This window comes from Lepidochelys kempii, chromosome 8 (genome assembly GCF_965140265.1).
Source record: "Lepidochelys kempii isolate rLepKem1 chromosome 8, rLepKem1.hap2, whole genome shotgun sequence".
NCBI lineage: Eukaryota > Metazoa > Chordata > Testudines > Cheloniidae > Lepidochelys > Lepidochelys kempii.
Genome location: NC_133263.1, coordinates 61,116,460 through 61,131,608, shown reverse-complemented (window position 1 = coordinate 61,131,608; position 15,149 = coordinate 61,116,460). Strand labels below are relative to the sequence as shown.

The 15,149-nt window shown below is 41.6% G+C and overlaps 1 protein-coding gene across 1 annotated transcript; it reads right to left on the bottom strand.

The window, feature by feature from the left end:
- Positions 1-252: 252 nt before the first annotated feature.
- On the bottom strand, positions 253-13,561 carry RGS13 (regulator of G protein signaling 13). Its single transcript, XM_073358216.1, has 4 exons — positions 13,497-13,561; positions 7,751-7,812; positions 3,426-3,592; positions 253-426 (listed from the first exon to the last, which is right to left on the bottom strand). The coding sequence occupies exons 1-4, from the start codon at positions 13,559-13,561 to the stop codon at positions 253-255; spliced, it is 468 nt and encodes a 155-aa protein (XP_073214317.1).
- Between the last annotated feature and the right edge of the window lie 1,588 nt (positions 13,562-15,149).

The window sequence follows — 15,149 nt, the reverse complement described above, 5'->3', positions numbered from 1 at the left end:
TGAACTAAAGTGGCTTTCAATTTTTTGACAAAGCTGAAATTTTCCACCAGGGCGGAAGGTGGAAAGTATTTTATATTCAGCTCTAATATCCGCATAAGAACAAACTACCATTCTTTGTAAGGCAAATTCATCCATTGGCTGATTTCTTCTGTTCTTCTTCTTTTACCATTTGAAAACATTAATAAACCAGAAGGAAGTCTCTTCTGCTAAATCCTTAGTGTCTCTCTTTAATGTATTAATGAGTCATTGCTGTCAATCTGAAGGCCTGTGTTTCAGTTTCTGATAGATTTCTGATCCAAGAAATCTGGGATATGAATCCCTTTCCATGTGCATGTATACTATTTTCTGAGCTTCGTCAAAACAGGACTGAGTTGGATCTTGAATATTCCTGATAATAGCTTCCCTTGCAGGACTATCAATGTTAATCTGAAAAATAAAACAATATTAAAGAAAGTTACAACAAAAATACAGAGTACAAAAATAGGGCACTGCAAAGATGAAGCTTGGTAGGCTGCAGTCTATGCCTTGCATCCATATGATCAACTTTGGTACCATGTTTGTATGTTGAAAAGGAGCTACAGGAGAAAACTTAAGAAAAATAAAAATCTAAAGTATTTAAAAATCTTGGTATAAAAGTGTTCACTTCCCCCCCACTTAGTTAGGTTCCTATATCTTTATTTATATATCTAAATGGAAGGCCTGTTTTTCAGATGTTCTGACCAACTGAAATCAGTGGGCGCCATTGGGTGCTCATCACTTTTGAAAATCAGGCTACTGAAGTCACAGTATATTGCACAACAGAGACTGTACATCAATCCTGTTTAGGAAATGGGTTATTGTGTAAGAGACTCAGGAGTCATATGGGGATTTGAAGTGGATGAGTGGAAGATTTGTGGATGTCTAAGACCTTAATGTACTGGTGCTGTGTACCTTTCTATCAGAAAGGTAAACTGCAAATAAGAGTTGAATCTCACCATGATATAGGAGATTGACCAAGGCAATTGCAGTTCAACAAAAAATTTTGTAAGTTAGATTTGCTCTATTAAGTTGCATTTATTAGAGACTGAAAGAGCTGGAGGCGTGTGAATTAATGTGTAACCGTTGATGTGTGGAGACCTTGCTGTATCAACGGTGTTTTTTAGGTGCAATCTACTCCTTCCTGAATACTATTGCATTTTTTTGTTTGTTTTTTTTGAATACAGACTATGTTGAGATCACCATCAGCTTCCATTTAAAAAAGTTTCAAGCCCTCATGTTTGTTGAGGAAAAACTTGAAAACAGGAAGCAAGCGTGATCCCAAAGACTCACCCAGAAGGCAAATGAAGAATTCACAATTTATTTAAAATTTTTTATGCTGATCTCATGATTTTGAGACCTGACTCATGATTATTCAATGCTTGAGGCTGGCAACACTGATCAGCAAATGGGAGGTTATCCATCTCTGAGCATGTGTATTTTTTTTTGTACATCTGTGATTGAGTTTCCTATAAAAGCTCAAATGAAAAAACAGCAGGCTGGCCAATCAATTCCCCCCCACCCCCAAATCCTAAAAACAAAAAACCCTTCAACGCCTCATAATTTTTAAAATTATCCCATGAATTTTTGAACCAGTCTCAAGAATTTTTAACTTGCAGGGCTGACCATATTGTTGTTTCTTAATCAAAGCTGTAAACTGTCACCCTACACCAACCTTATCCTGGCATCTGAGGGCATGGCTACACTTGCAGATGTAGAGCACTGGGAGTTAAACCAACCTTTGGAGACTGCAGCAGGGAAAGGACTGCTGTGTGTTCACACTGTCAGCTGCAAGTGCAGTGGCGTGGCCACATTAGCAGCTCTTGCAATGCCACAGAGAGCAGTGCATTGTGGTAGCTATCCCAGGGTGCAAGTGGCTGCAGCGTGCTTTTCAAATCCGAAAGGGGGTGGTGGAGTGTGACAGGGAATGTGTTGTGTGTATGTGGGGGGGACAGACTGTGTTTTGGGGGCCTGAGAGTGTGTCAGCATGCTGTCTTGTAAGTTCAGACAGCAGCAGATCCCGCCCCTGGTCTCTCTCTCTCACACACACACAAATGCCTGCCTTTACAGCAGGACCATTTCTCAGTAATGGTTTGCTTTGTCCTGGAGCAGAGAAGCATGCCGGCTGTCAGAAACTGAGCTTTGAAAGGGGATATCCGCATGCCTGCAGCTGAGTTCAAAACAATGAGAAGAGTGGCCACTTGACTTCAAGGGATTATGGGACGTTTCCAGAGGCCAATCACAGCGCAGTAATGCAACATGTCGTCCACACTGACACCTGGGCATTTAAGCTGGGGCGCAGCGAGCTTTATACTTCTCATGGAGGTGGATTACCAAGAGCGCTCCAGTTGCAGAGTCCAGGAGCTCTACGTGCCTCGCCAGTGTGGACACCTCAGGAGTTAAGATGCCTGGGGCTGATTTTAATGTGCTTTTAATGTGCTTCTAAGTGTAGCCAAGGCCTTAGAATCAAACTGGGTTCTTTCGAGCCCTCACATCTCTAGCAATTTGCGTTGTGCATTTGGAATTTAGTTAATAATTCTCTTGCTGATGCATGAGCCAGAAAAAAATCTAGCGCGCTGTGTTGGACCTGCAGTGGTAATGAGTAAAAAGTAGATTAAATTTGATTTTTGTCAGTGAAGTGAGAAGATAATGATTCTTAAGACACCTAGAAATGATCTGCTGGGTGTGATGTTTATATAGTGTTTTAACAGAAAAGAACCACACTGTAATATTAATCCCTGTTCATACAGCCAAATCTGGTCTGTTTTTCTGAAAATTTCTGAAAATTTGTCCATGTTTTTATTAAAGGATTATTAAGGATTGATTTATTGAAGTAGCTTAACCATTTGGGATGAATTACTCCCATTTTTCTTACTTCTCCAGTGCTTTTGGGAACTTGATGGTCTTTTAGCATGCTTCTGCCATCTCTTAAAAGGGATGGAACTGGGTAGAGATCTCACTTAATTTCCAGGTACTTATGGAAAGACTGGACTAAGCAAGGGTCACGTTCAAAGTCTACTGGTGTTTGGAAAGACTCTGTTGGCATCAACAGGCTTTCTACAATCCTCTAAAGGAATGGAAAAAACCTCAGGACTTTAATTCTAGACTCTGTTCTGGCACTGACTCCCTCTGTGGCCTGGGGCAAAGAATTTTACCTATCTGCCTCAGTTTCTTATCTGAAATGAGGTTAAAAATACTTAATTACCTGCTTCACAGAGGTGCTGTGAAGATGATTAATCAAATAAACATCTTACACTACTTTGTACAGTGAGTGACACTGCCAATTATTTATTGCTGCATTTTTCAAGCTTTCAGTTTCAACAGATACCACGTGCATGTTTTTAATATAAACAGGGGTGTGCGCACACGTGTGAGGGAGGGATGGAGCAGTTCTTGCAATGTTAATTCACCTCTTTAGGCGCCTGGGGTTGAATGTAATTTTTTAAAATTTTCCTGGCCACAGAAATTCTTTTCCTCCGTGATTCAATCTTCTTGTAAGTTTCACATGCAAGCCAGAATTCCATGTTCTCATCACTGTATTCTGTCTTCAGGTAGCTCTTGTAGATTATAGGTCCATCTGAAAATATTTCAGAAGTCAAACTTTATAAACTATAAATGATAGCATTTAGGAAGATAATTGTCAAACAGATTTTGCTTAGCTCTGAGTGAAAAATGACTAGATAAGGATTATAGACCAGTTTTGGTACTTTTTCTCATGTTGAATAGTTCCTCACTCCACAAGAAATCTTACAGAAGACAATGGGGCTACTCATGGGATAAGGTGCTACCCATTCTGACCATGAGTATCTGAGACTACTTCAGGGGTGCTGGAACAGTTTTTATAGTGGGGGTGCCATTGAGCCATTGAACCAAACTGTAAACCCTGTACAGATGCCCCCCGACTTACACAAGGCTTTCCGGAATGGAACAATTGTGTAACTCGAATTTTGTGTAAGTAGGAAATGTATACCTGTACGTTACGGAATGTTTTCAGCAACTCGAAAATCCTATTTCTGGCTTATGGAACTTTTTCCGTAAGTGCGAATTTGCATAAGTCAGGTCTTGCATAACCTGGGGAGCGTCTGTATATAATGGAAACCACTTCAGTCCAGGGGCTGCTGCAGCATTGTTAATTCCAGCACCTATGGACTACTTTAAAAAAGTAAGGAAATCTTCTGGCCCTTTTTGTTTTATATTTACATAAAATGTGAGACTGTGAATAGAATGGTTTTAAAAGAATATTTAGGGGATAACTGGCCTCTCAATGTGACATATAAAAGTTTCAGACTTCAGTATTCTTCATTTTGTACATGCGCAGAACTCCCTTAACACCAGTGAGAGCTGCACATGTGCAGAAAGAGCAGAATATCAAAGAAAAAATTTCCTCTTCCTATGGTTTAAAAACCACACAACAAATATGCATGTTATAAGGCTGATAATTTAAAAATTCAGCTCTACATCAGAGTGAAAAACTTCTAAACATCAAAAAATCGTGGTCTAACTGGAAAAAAGGAAGGCTTTTATTTTTTATTTTCCATTTTTTTTCCCTGTCATCAAAAGGAAAGGCGACTTTTGTTGCTGCCATCCTTGTAACTAAGAAAGCTGTCAGTGTGCTCTCCAGCAGATAAAAGATTTTGCAAATTGTGTTCTCTACCCTTAATGTATACCAGTACACCTTTGCTATAATGAACCCTGGGGATCCAAGCCTTTTGTTCAGCATAGTCAGGGGTTCGTTATAGCGAAAGGGGTGGAGGGAGACAGAGCTTCCGGGGCCATGGCGGGGAGGGTGAGTGGGATCCAGGGACCATGTTCGCTATAGCTCAAGGCTTGCTATTGCAAAGGCATTATAACGAGGGACTTCTGTACTTTGTCCAAACATCCCGACTCCCACTGATTTTTGGCTTCACTGGTGGTAGCAATTGTTGGAAGCCTTAGTACGCTATACCTTAAAGAACTAGCAGGTTCAAGAATTTAACACCATGTCATTTACACCTGCTCTGAGCAGCACGTGATGATGCAGTGGCTAAAGTGGCTGCAGCCATGAAAATGTTGAGGTTTCAACCACTGTTACCACTTGCTGAGTAGCACTTTTGTCAGCAATGGTGAGAAATATTTTCCAGGAAAACCTAGTGTAGGCAAATACTTTAAGACCAACATAGCTCTGGGATAAGCAGTTGCAGCTCCATTGACTTCAAATGAAGTTTCTCACGGTTCGTATACTTGGCCCTTTGCAGGAATCTGAGAGCAATGTGGAGATATTTCATCAATGGCAAAATCTACATTTTGCGAGTGTTTCATAGCGCTCTAGTTCTAAAAGCAAATTTCTCCAGTGGTGCAGATCACAGAGTTTTCTGGTTTCTGCAAGAGATGTCAGCATGTCACAGGCTGGTGGTGTGGTTACAAGCAGTAATGCTGCTTGTGTGTGATTTCTGATATTTCAAGTTGCCTCTCTATAGCACAGTGCATTCCAGGGCATTCCAGAGCTTGCACAGTAATACTCTATATTGCCCCCACTAAAGGCTGTGCTTTTATAGCACAGCCTGGCCCTTGATTGATTTTTTTTTTTTTTTTTTTTTGCTTTTCAATGTATTCATAAATGATCTGGAAAAAGAGGTGAACAGTGAGGTGGCAAAGTTTGCAGATGGTACAAATTTATAGTTTTACGTATAGATTTCTTCCAGAATTTCAAGCACCACTGCCCATCCATCAAACTCTCTTGAACACTCCCATACTAGCACCAACTTCCTGGACACCATGATCAGCCCTACAGATGACTATATACAAGAAACTCCTGGATCCAGCAACCACCCTGAACACAGCAAGTAGTCTGGTATCTACAGCCAGGTACTCAGTTACCACAGAATTTGCTCAGAGGAGAAACTGCGTGATAGGCACATAAATGCCTTCACCAAACAAGGACATGCCACCAGAAAAATAGATCACATCATGTAATGGGTCACCCAAATACCTTGGGAGAACCTGCTTCAATACAGGGAAAAAACCCCAAACCACTGAACTTACACCCCTAGTTTTCACCTACCACCTCACACTGGAACCCACATGGGATGTCATTAAACTACAACCCATACTTGAGGGGACCACATCCTGAAAAATCTTTCCCAAACCCCCTCTTCTGGCTTTCAAACAAGCTCCCAACCTCACCAAGATCATTATCAGAAGGAAGCTTCCCACAGACCAGGACACACCAGCTCAAACGGCATCATATCTTGCCATAATAACAAGTGCAAACCTGCAAACATATCTCCACTGCTACAATGATCAATACTCCACAGAACACACCTTTCAAGATCCATGGCTCCTATATCACATGCCTCTGTCAACCCATGGTACACCTCCACTAGCACATCAGATGTCCCAAAACAACTACGGGGGTGAAACCAGACAATCAATACGCTCTTGAATGAACTGTCACCAAAAATATGACAAAAATGCCCTATAACCCATGGGTGAACACTTCTTACAAAGCGATCACTCCATGTCTGACCTCTTAATCCTCATCTTCAAAGGAAATCTGTGGAAAACCTTTAAAAGATGATCCTAGAAACATAAATTCATAACTTTGCTGAACACTTAAAAACCATTGACTTAACACACGTGCTGGATTTATGGCTTATTACAACAATTTGTAACACCCCCTTACTGCCTGCTAACCCTTAATGGCCAACTTCATTTTAAGTGGTCTTCTACAGCATGTGTGAATCCCTTATGGTTATTGGTCTGTCCCAGTTTGTATTTAATTCTCCAGGCCTGAGGAAGAGCTCTGTGAAGCTCAAAAACGTGTCCCTTCCCCAACAGAAATTGGTCCAATAAAAGATATTACCTCACCTACCTTATCTCTCAGAAGCAGGGCTGGCTCTAGGCACCAGCAAAACAAGCAGGTGCTTAGGGCTGCACATTTCTAGGGGTGGCATTCTGGCGCCGGCCATGCTGCCCCAAGGAATGTGCCCCAGCTCGCCTCTGCCTTCTCCCCTGAGCATGCCGCTGCTGCTTCACTTCTCCCCCCGAGGCTTGCCACGCGCGAAACAGCTGTTTCATGCTGCAAGCCTGGGGGGAGGGAGGAGAAGCAAAGTGGCAGCACGCTCTGGGGAGGCAGCAGAGGTGAGCTGGGATGGGGAGCGGTTCCTCTACCCACCCCCCGTTACTTCCTGTGCTCCCTCCCCACCCTCCCTCACATCCGCTCTGTCTGCTCCCCTGAACGCGCTGCCTCTCCTTTGCCTGAGAGGGAGGGGGGAGAAGCGGAGTGGCGGCATGTTCAGGGGAGTAGGCGGAGCAGAGGTGAGCTAGGGTGCGGGTTGCAGGGGGGAGCCACAGGAAGCAATGGGTGGGGGGGAAATGCAGCATGCCTCAGGGAGGAGGCAGGGCCGGGGATTTGGGGAAGAGGTGCATTTTGGGCGGGGGGGCCACAAAAAAAAAAAGCGGGGGAAGCCAAAATTTTTTTTGCTTGGGGCGGCAAAAATCCTAGAGCCAGCCCTGCTCAGGATACATAGTGACTAATTATATTGCAATGGGCATCAAGGGCATTAGTGGTGAGTGATTTGGCATTAAAATTTTTCATTTGCTTTTCTCTTTAATGGAGGTCAGTAACCATAAAACACAGTGAATGGAGATATTCCAATGTATCACATAAGCTCTCCCTATCCACACATTTCTAAAAAAGCATTAGATAGCTGCTGGTAAATTAACTCTGCTGGATTAAAAACATACAACTACTTACATTTAGTAGTCATCAGCTTTTCAAAAGATTGGGACCACTGTAGCACTTCCTCCAATGACACTCTTTGCAAAAGGGGGAAAGGTTATTGTGGGATTAGAGTTGTAGTTAACTGTGTGACTAATGCTCTGTTTAAAAATAAAGCTAAATTTCATTATCTAAAATACAGTCACATAATTCAGTGAATCTATATGCATTTTGCTCTCTACAAGTTCATTTTTGGATGTTTCAGATCTCATGCCTACAGTTTTGAAGAAAAGATAACTTTCAATAACTATGGACCCAGTTCTGCACTAAATTACACCCATACAACTCCCTTTGAAGTCAATGGAAATTGTGTGTGTAGGCAGGGCAGTACAGTACTGCCGAATGGGAGAAGACTAAAGAAAGCATTAACAGTTCAGACTGTCAGCTCTCCCAGGCAGGGGTGATTATGTAAGGTTGCTTTGTGTCTAGAGACCCTGCTGTAGTTCAGGACTTCAGGTGCCACTGCAATGTTAGGTGGTACTATTAAAGTCCCTGAGTATGATAACAAAACAATGTAAAAACAATTTCTTCTCCACTCACACCTTCCACATTTATCATTAGCTGCGAGGTTGAGCTCTGAACATTATGCAGTAGAACCTCAGTATTATGAACGCCTTGGGAATGGAGATTGTGGTTATTTCAAAAGTTTACGACTGAACATTAACTTAACACAGCTTTGAAACTTTACGATGGAGAAGAACAATGCTGATTTTAACCATCTTAGTTTAAATGACAGTTTCCTTACCTTGTCAAAAAATGTTTTTAAACTTTCTCTTTATTTTTTTTTAGTAGTTTACATTTAACACAGTGCTGTACTGTATTGCTTTTGTTGTCTCTGCTGCTGCCTGATTGCATACTTCCAGTTCCAAATGAGGTGTGTGGTTGATGGTCAGTTCATAACACTGGTGCTCATAACTCAGAGGTTCTATTGTAGCTGATAAATGATGGAAAGACTAATAGAATCTTGACTGCAAAAGACACTCAATCCATTTCATTCATCTACTTGTTTTGAAATTTAAAATTAATCACAGTATTACTAAGCAAGAGGATTCTTAGAGGTGACTAACAATGGATTGTTTTTCTTTTATGCTCGTTATTCTTACGTGGCAATTTCCTGGGTTTCTAGGGGGTCTTCCATTTATTCTCTTAACTCTTAGTTCTGTGAAAGACAGAGGCATCAGAGAGAACTAAACATCTTGGAAAAAAAATAAACTGATAAGGGCCAGATCCTGCACTGGTATAAATCAGCATAACTTTATACCACCTGTGTCTCCGGGTCTTATAATTTTTAGTGTCCCACCACTGGTAACTTGAAAGAAATGCCTATGCTAAATGCTCATGTAAGAGATTGGAGAAAAAATGCATTGTAATTCATTAGGCTCTAATCAAACTGGAGAGGGAGTTTTCATTCTCCCTTGATCCTTCCATTTTGGCATCAGTTTCTGAATCCCAACTAAAGCCACTTAATTACCATAAAGTTCAAGAATAATCCATATTTGATTAAAAGCAGTCTTGGTTTGTGGATAGTGGGTACTAATGACTGATTTGTAAGCCTGCTCTGCACAGCAGCTGTTTATTGGTTTTGTAGTCTAGTTTGTGGTGATTCCTTAGGTTTGTTTCAACATAATTCTAAGAAGGACACCACTGCCGTGTATTAGTTTGTTATAGCAAGCCAATCTTTTCTGGGCAGAAAAATTAATGTCAGTTACTCAGCACATTTCTGGATAGTTTAACTCCTATGTTTGGTAGAAATTTTGCAACCACCGAACTGTGGTCTCAGCTCTTCTGTAATTTCTGGTCACACAGTTCGTTTTTGTTCAAGTAGGGCTTTTCTCATGCCTAACTGACCTCCTCTTTACATAAATACTCGAAGTGTGTGGTTATGGCAAGAGAGGTGGCTCTGCAAAAGTTGCATCTTGCGCCTGTGAATGCTTATTCGTTGACAGAGCTGCTTCTGAGTCATATCTGCTGTTACTGACACAGACACTTTTTACTGTTGTCAGCATTGTCACTCTTATACAGAATAAGTGACATACTTGTCTGTCTCCCTGAGCGCCAACAAAACTGCCATTTTATTTCCATTTCTGAATATTTGCCTCTAGTGTTAATCTGTGAAGCAGAACAAACACAGCCTGATTTTAGTTACTCTCCATGGGTAAGTTAACACTTAGGGAAGATGATGTTTTACTGTAAACTGAGGAAATATATGGAAGTCACTGAGGGGGAAAATGGGTATGGGCTATGAAGATTTCCCCCCCCCCCACTTTTGTGACTATAACCCCACTTAGTCACAGAAGTTGTATCAGTAGGATCTTCTGCAGTGAGAATCCATATGCAGAGGGAGAAGAACTGATCATGTCGTCACTATGCAATGTATACTGCACAACTAGAAAAGAAAAAGTACTTAAGGGACCATGGTGCACTGCAGAAGGCCTGGGACTGGGAGTCAGGAGACATGGCTTCTATTCCCCACTCTGCCACTGACCAGCTGTATGACCTTGGGCAAATCGCTGGATTTGTTTTCCCTCCCAACCTTTTTCTGTTTTTTGTATTTAGAGAGTCCCTGCCCCGATGAGCCTACAATCTCTCACTGTGTTTATACAGTGTCTTTCACAATGGGGTCCCAATCTTGCTTGGTGTTTCTATATGCTACTGCAATAAAAAATAAATACTATTACTAGTAATAGTGAGACTACTGGCTTGGTGAGGTTGTTTTGGATGCTCATGTATTATTCTGTGGTGGTCTGGAAGCCTACTTTCACCATCTCCGACTCAAAGAATACTTTCAAGATAACACTGAACAGCACACTGATACCCTCCCAGCAACAGCACAAGAAGAAGAACTCCCCATGGACTCCTTCTGAGGTTCAAAATGACCGTCTGGACCTATACATAAAATGCTTCCGCTGACTGGACAGGCAGAAATGGTGGAAAAACAACATCACTTGCCTCATAACCTAAGTCATGCAGAACGCAACGCCATCCACAGCCTCAGGAACAACCCTGACATTATAATCAAAGAGGCTGATAAAGGAGGTGCTGTTGTCATCATGAACAGGTCTGACTACCAAAAGAAGGCTGCCAGACAACTCTCCAATACCAAATTCTACAGGCCACTTTCCTCAGATCCCACTGAGGAATACACTAAAACTGCACCATCTACTCAGGACACTCCCTACATTAACACAGGAATAAATCAACATACCCTTAGAGCCCTGACTGGGGTTATTCTATCTACTATGCAAGATCCACAAACCCGGAAATCCTGGACGCCCCATCATCTTGGGCATTGGCACTCTCACTGAAGGACTGTTCAGATATGTGGACTCTCTACTCAGACCCTACGCCACCAGCACTCCCAGCTATCTCCGTGACACTACTGATTTCCTGAGAAAACTACAATACCGTCCTAGCCACCATGGATGTAGAGGCTCCCTACACAAACATCCCACACGCAGATGGAATACAAACTGTCAGTATCCCTGATGATGCCATAGCACAACTGGTTGCTGAGCTCTGTGACTTTATCGTCACGCACAGTTATTTCAAATTTGGTGACAATATATACCTCCAGACCAGTGGCACTGCTATGGGCACCCGCATAGCCCCACAATAACATTTTTATGGCTGACCTGGAACAATGCTTCCTCAGCTCTCGTCCACTCATGCCCCTTCTCTACCTATGCTACATTGATGACCTCTTCATCATCTGGAGCCATGGGAAGGAAACTCTGAAAGAATTCCACCATGATTTCAATAGCTTCCCCCTCACCATCAACCTCAGCCTGGACCAATCTACACAGGAAGTCCACTTTCTAGATACCACGGTGCAAAGAAGTGACAGTCACGTTAACACCACCCTATACTGAAAACCCACCGACTGCTATGCCTACCTTCATGCCTCCAACTTCCATCCCGGACACACCACACGATCCATTGTCTACAGCCAAGCACTGAGGTACAACCACATTTGCTTCAACCCCTCAGACAGAGACCAATACCTACAAGATCTTCACCAAGCATTCTCAAAACTACGATATCCGCATGAGGAAATAAGGAAATAGGTACACAGAGCCAGATGTGTACCCAGAAGCCTCCTGTTGCAAGACAAGCCCAAGAAAGAAACCAACAGAACTCCACTGGCCATCACATACAGTCCTCAGCTAAAACCTCTCCAATGCATCATCAGTGATCTACAACCCATCCTGGACAACGATCCCTCACTTTCACAGGCCTTGGGAGGCAGGCCAGTCCTCGCCCACAGACAACCCGCCAACCTGAAGCATATTCTCACCAGCACCTACACACCTCACCTAACTCGGGAACCAATCCATGCAACAAACCTCGATGCCAACTCTGTCCACATATCTACACCAGCGACACCATCACAGGACCTAACCAGATCAGCCACACCATCACCGATTCATTCATCTGCACATCCACCAATGTAATATACGCCATCATGTGCCAGCAATGTCCCTCCGCTATGTACATTGGCCAAACTGGATAGTCCCTATGTAAAAAGATAAATGGACACACATCAGATACTAGGAATGGCAATAAACAAAAACCTGTAGGACTTGGGTACTTCAACCTCCCTGGACACACAATAGCAGATTTAAAGGTAGCCATCCTGCAGCAAAAAACTTCAGGACCAGACTTCAAAGAGAAACTGCTGAGCTTCAGTTCATTTGCAAATTTGACACCATCAGCTCAGAATTGAACAAAGACTGTGAATGGCTAGCCAGCTACAAAAGCAGTTTCTCCTCCCTTGGTGTTCACACCTCAACTGCTAGAAGAGGGCCTCCTCCTCCCTGATTGAACTAACCTCGTTATCCCTAGTCTGATTCTTGCTTGCATATTTATACCTGCCTCTGGAAATTTCCACTACATGCATCTGACAAAGTGGGTATTCACCCATGAAAGCTTATGCTCCAATACATCTGTTAGTCTATAAGGTGCCACAGGACTCTTTGCCACATGTATTATTTGTACACTTTTTAAATCTGTTTGTCTTGCAAAGTGCTAAGGAGAGCTGGTTGGTGGTTGTTTTTTTCCCCACCAAAAAACTTGACTTTACTGAGAAATCAAAAACTGGAAATTTTGGACTGAAAGATTTCAATTTGGAAATGCCATTGTGGTACTTCATGTGAGCTCATGTTCCAATTCTCTTCTATGGGTTGGGCTCCCTGGCTATGAAGCATCACCGTCTCCTCTCTTGCTGAGCAGTTGCAGTGTACATAGGAATCTATGGCATCATGGGAAACATAAATTGGCTGGAGAACCTGTCCAGCTGAGAGAACTGAGAGTATAAGGCACAATTTTTCAACCTCTGGCAGTGGGGCTGAGTTTAAAAAAACAAAAACTAACCCCTTCCTCCCCCAACATCCTGTTTTTAAATTCATCCCAGGTATAGCTCCATTGACTTCAGTGGTTACACCAGGGGTGAACTTGGACTAAGATCTCTATGCCTGAACAGTTCAAATTAAAACAATCCTATTACTCATAGCCTAAAGACACTGCGAATATATTGAAATTGATCTACTGTGAAGAAACAGCATGAATAACAGGTGATCAATATGTGCAGCCGTGATGACAACATGCATGGGTAAATATTCAGCATAAAATTATATAGTTAGCCCTCTTGACTTTTTCAGTCAGGAGGCTAAATCCCTTCATACGTTGTAGGATTATGTGACTGCAAAATTATAGTACTACTTACTTAGAAGTGATCCCATTTTCGTCTTCTCTGAATAGCTTACAAAGACAACAAATATTTGGGCTCATTCTCCTAAATAAAGAAAACATGTGAGTTCTGGAACCTGATATAGTACAGCAGGTGCACTTGAGTCCACCCTGATTTTAGAGGTCTGACCAGTTCCAACTGTGTTCCTCGTTTTACATATAGGGAATATAACTGGAATTGGTCAGACCTCTAAAACCAGGATGAACTGTTTAAATTCACCCACTGTATTTATGAAAATATTTGACAGGAATGAGGCATTTCCACTCATCTCAGTGGAGATTTGGCACCTGGCTCTTAAGCATTAAAGAAAAGAACAATTGAAAGACTTTTTTTTTTTTTTTTTTTTTTGAATGCTTGTTAAGGGCCTAACTGAAACATATAAAGTTATTGAATATTTAAGACTTGTTCCTTTCGTGCTTTTTTAGAAAAACATGAATATAACAATTCTCTTTTATAAAATGAGACATCCATAACTCCATAGTCCACGATACGTGACTCTAGAAAAGCTTCTGTCTCATTACAATCAACTGCAATGCTATCCCTAAATTTGACACTTCCCTTAACTTTTTTTTTTCAGGGTTTTATGTTTTTCATTTGCTTTTGTTGAGAAGTAAATTATTCCTCCTCTCAAAATGTTTTGAGGGACACTGTATAAATATGCCTGAAGAAGTTTTGGAGATTTGGGGCCTGACTCCAAGTACGTTGAAGTCAATGGGAATCTCTCCGCTGACTTCAGTGGCTTTTATATCTTGTACGTAAGAGCTCAAGACTTTGCTTTAAACTGAATAACTTTGAGTTTGTGAGTGAATTATTGAATCTCCAAGACAAATGTTTGGGACATGCTGAATCAATATTAATCCGAATTATTGATCAGACCTGGTAAACTTGTTCTGACATACGGATCCTGTCAAAAACTATGGGTACTATGTGTGGTGTTGTGACGAGGAAATTAAGGAACTATCCATCCTAGAAAATTATTTGTGAACTGAAGAAAGTCTTCTCCTTTTTTATTTATATATTTTTTTATTTATTTGTCCAACTCCTCCTCCTTTAAGCAATGCCATATGTTTTGAAGGCCAAATTCTTCAATACACTTTATATATAATGTTTATGGAATAGGTCTTTCTGTAAAATGAGTTTGTGTATATCAGTCTAGAATTAGATTACTACATTGTAGTCCACACCAATAATCAGAGATCTCTTTTCAGTCTAGTAATTTAAATCTACAATTTGGTTCAGATTAGGGCTTGACTGGCCTACACCTATCCTAGGGCTAGACTGTGCTTTTATATTGGAACACAAAATAAGGATGGTGCAGAGTTTCACTGCCCCAGGGGACATTCTGAATTGTGGAATCCTTAAATTCACCTCTTTTTTTAGAATTGGGTCATATCCTTAGAGCCTGAAGTCAATGGAACTACATCAGTTTAGACCATCTGAGAATCTAGCCCATTAAGTTTTCTACCAGATATTAAAATGCTTACTTGCAAAGCACCATAACAACTCTGACTGATAATACTATATGAGGCCTTATCCCCCAAAACTGAAGAGAATGCATGCCAATAGCCTTGAGATGACTACTCAAATTCTCACAGCTCTATGGCTTTGCATAGTTCCCTGTGTGTAATA

Bases quoted from the DNA above. Each gene is read 5' to 3' on its own strand.
- RGS13 (XM_073358216.1), bottom strand. From the start codon at position 13,561: ATGAGCCCAAATATTTGTTGTCTTTGTAAGCTATTCAGAGAAGACGAA. The intron at 3,593-7,750 runs GTAAGTAGTTGT...AAATATTTTCAG, and splicing joins AAAGCTGATGACTACTAAAT to ATGGACCTATAATCTACAAG. The intron at 427-3,425 runs GTGAATTAACAT...TTTATTTTTCAG, and splicing joins AACCCCAGGCGCCTAAAGAG to ATTAACATTGATAGTCCTGC.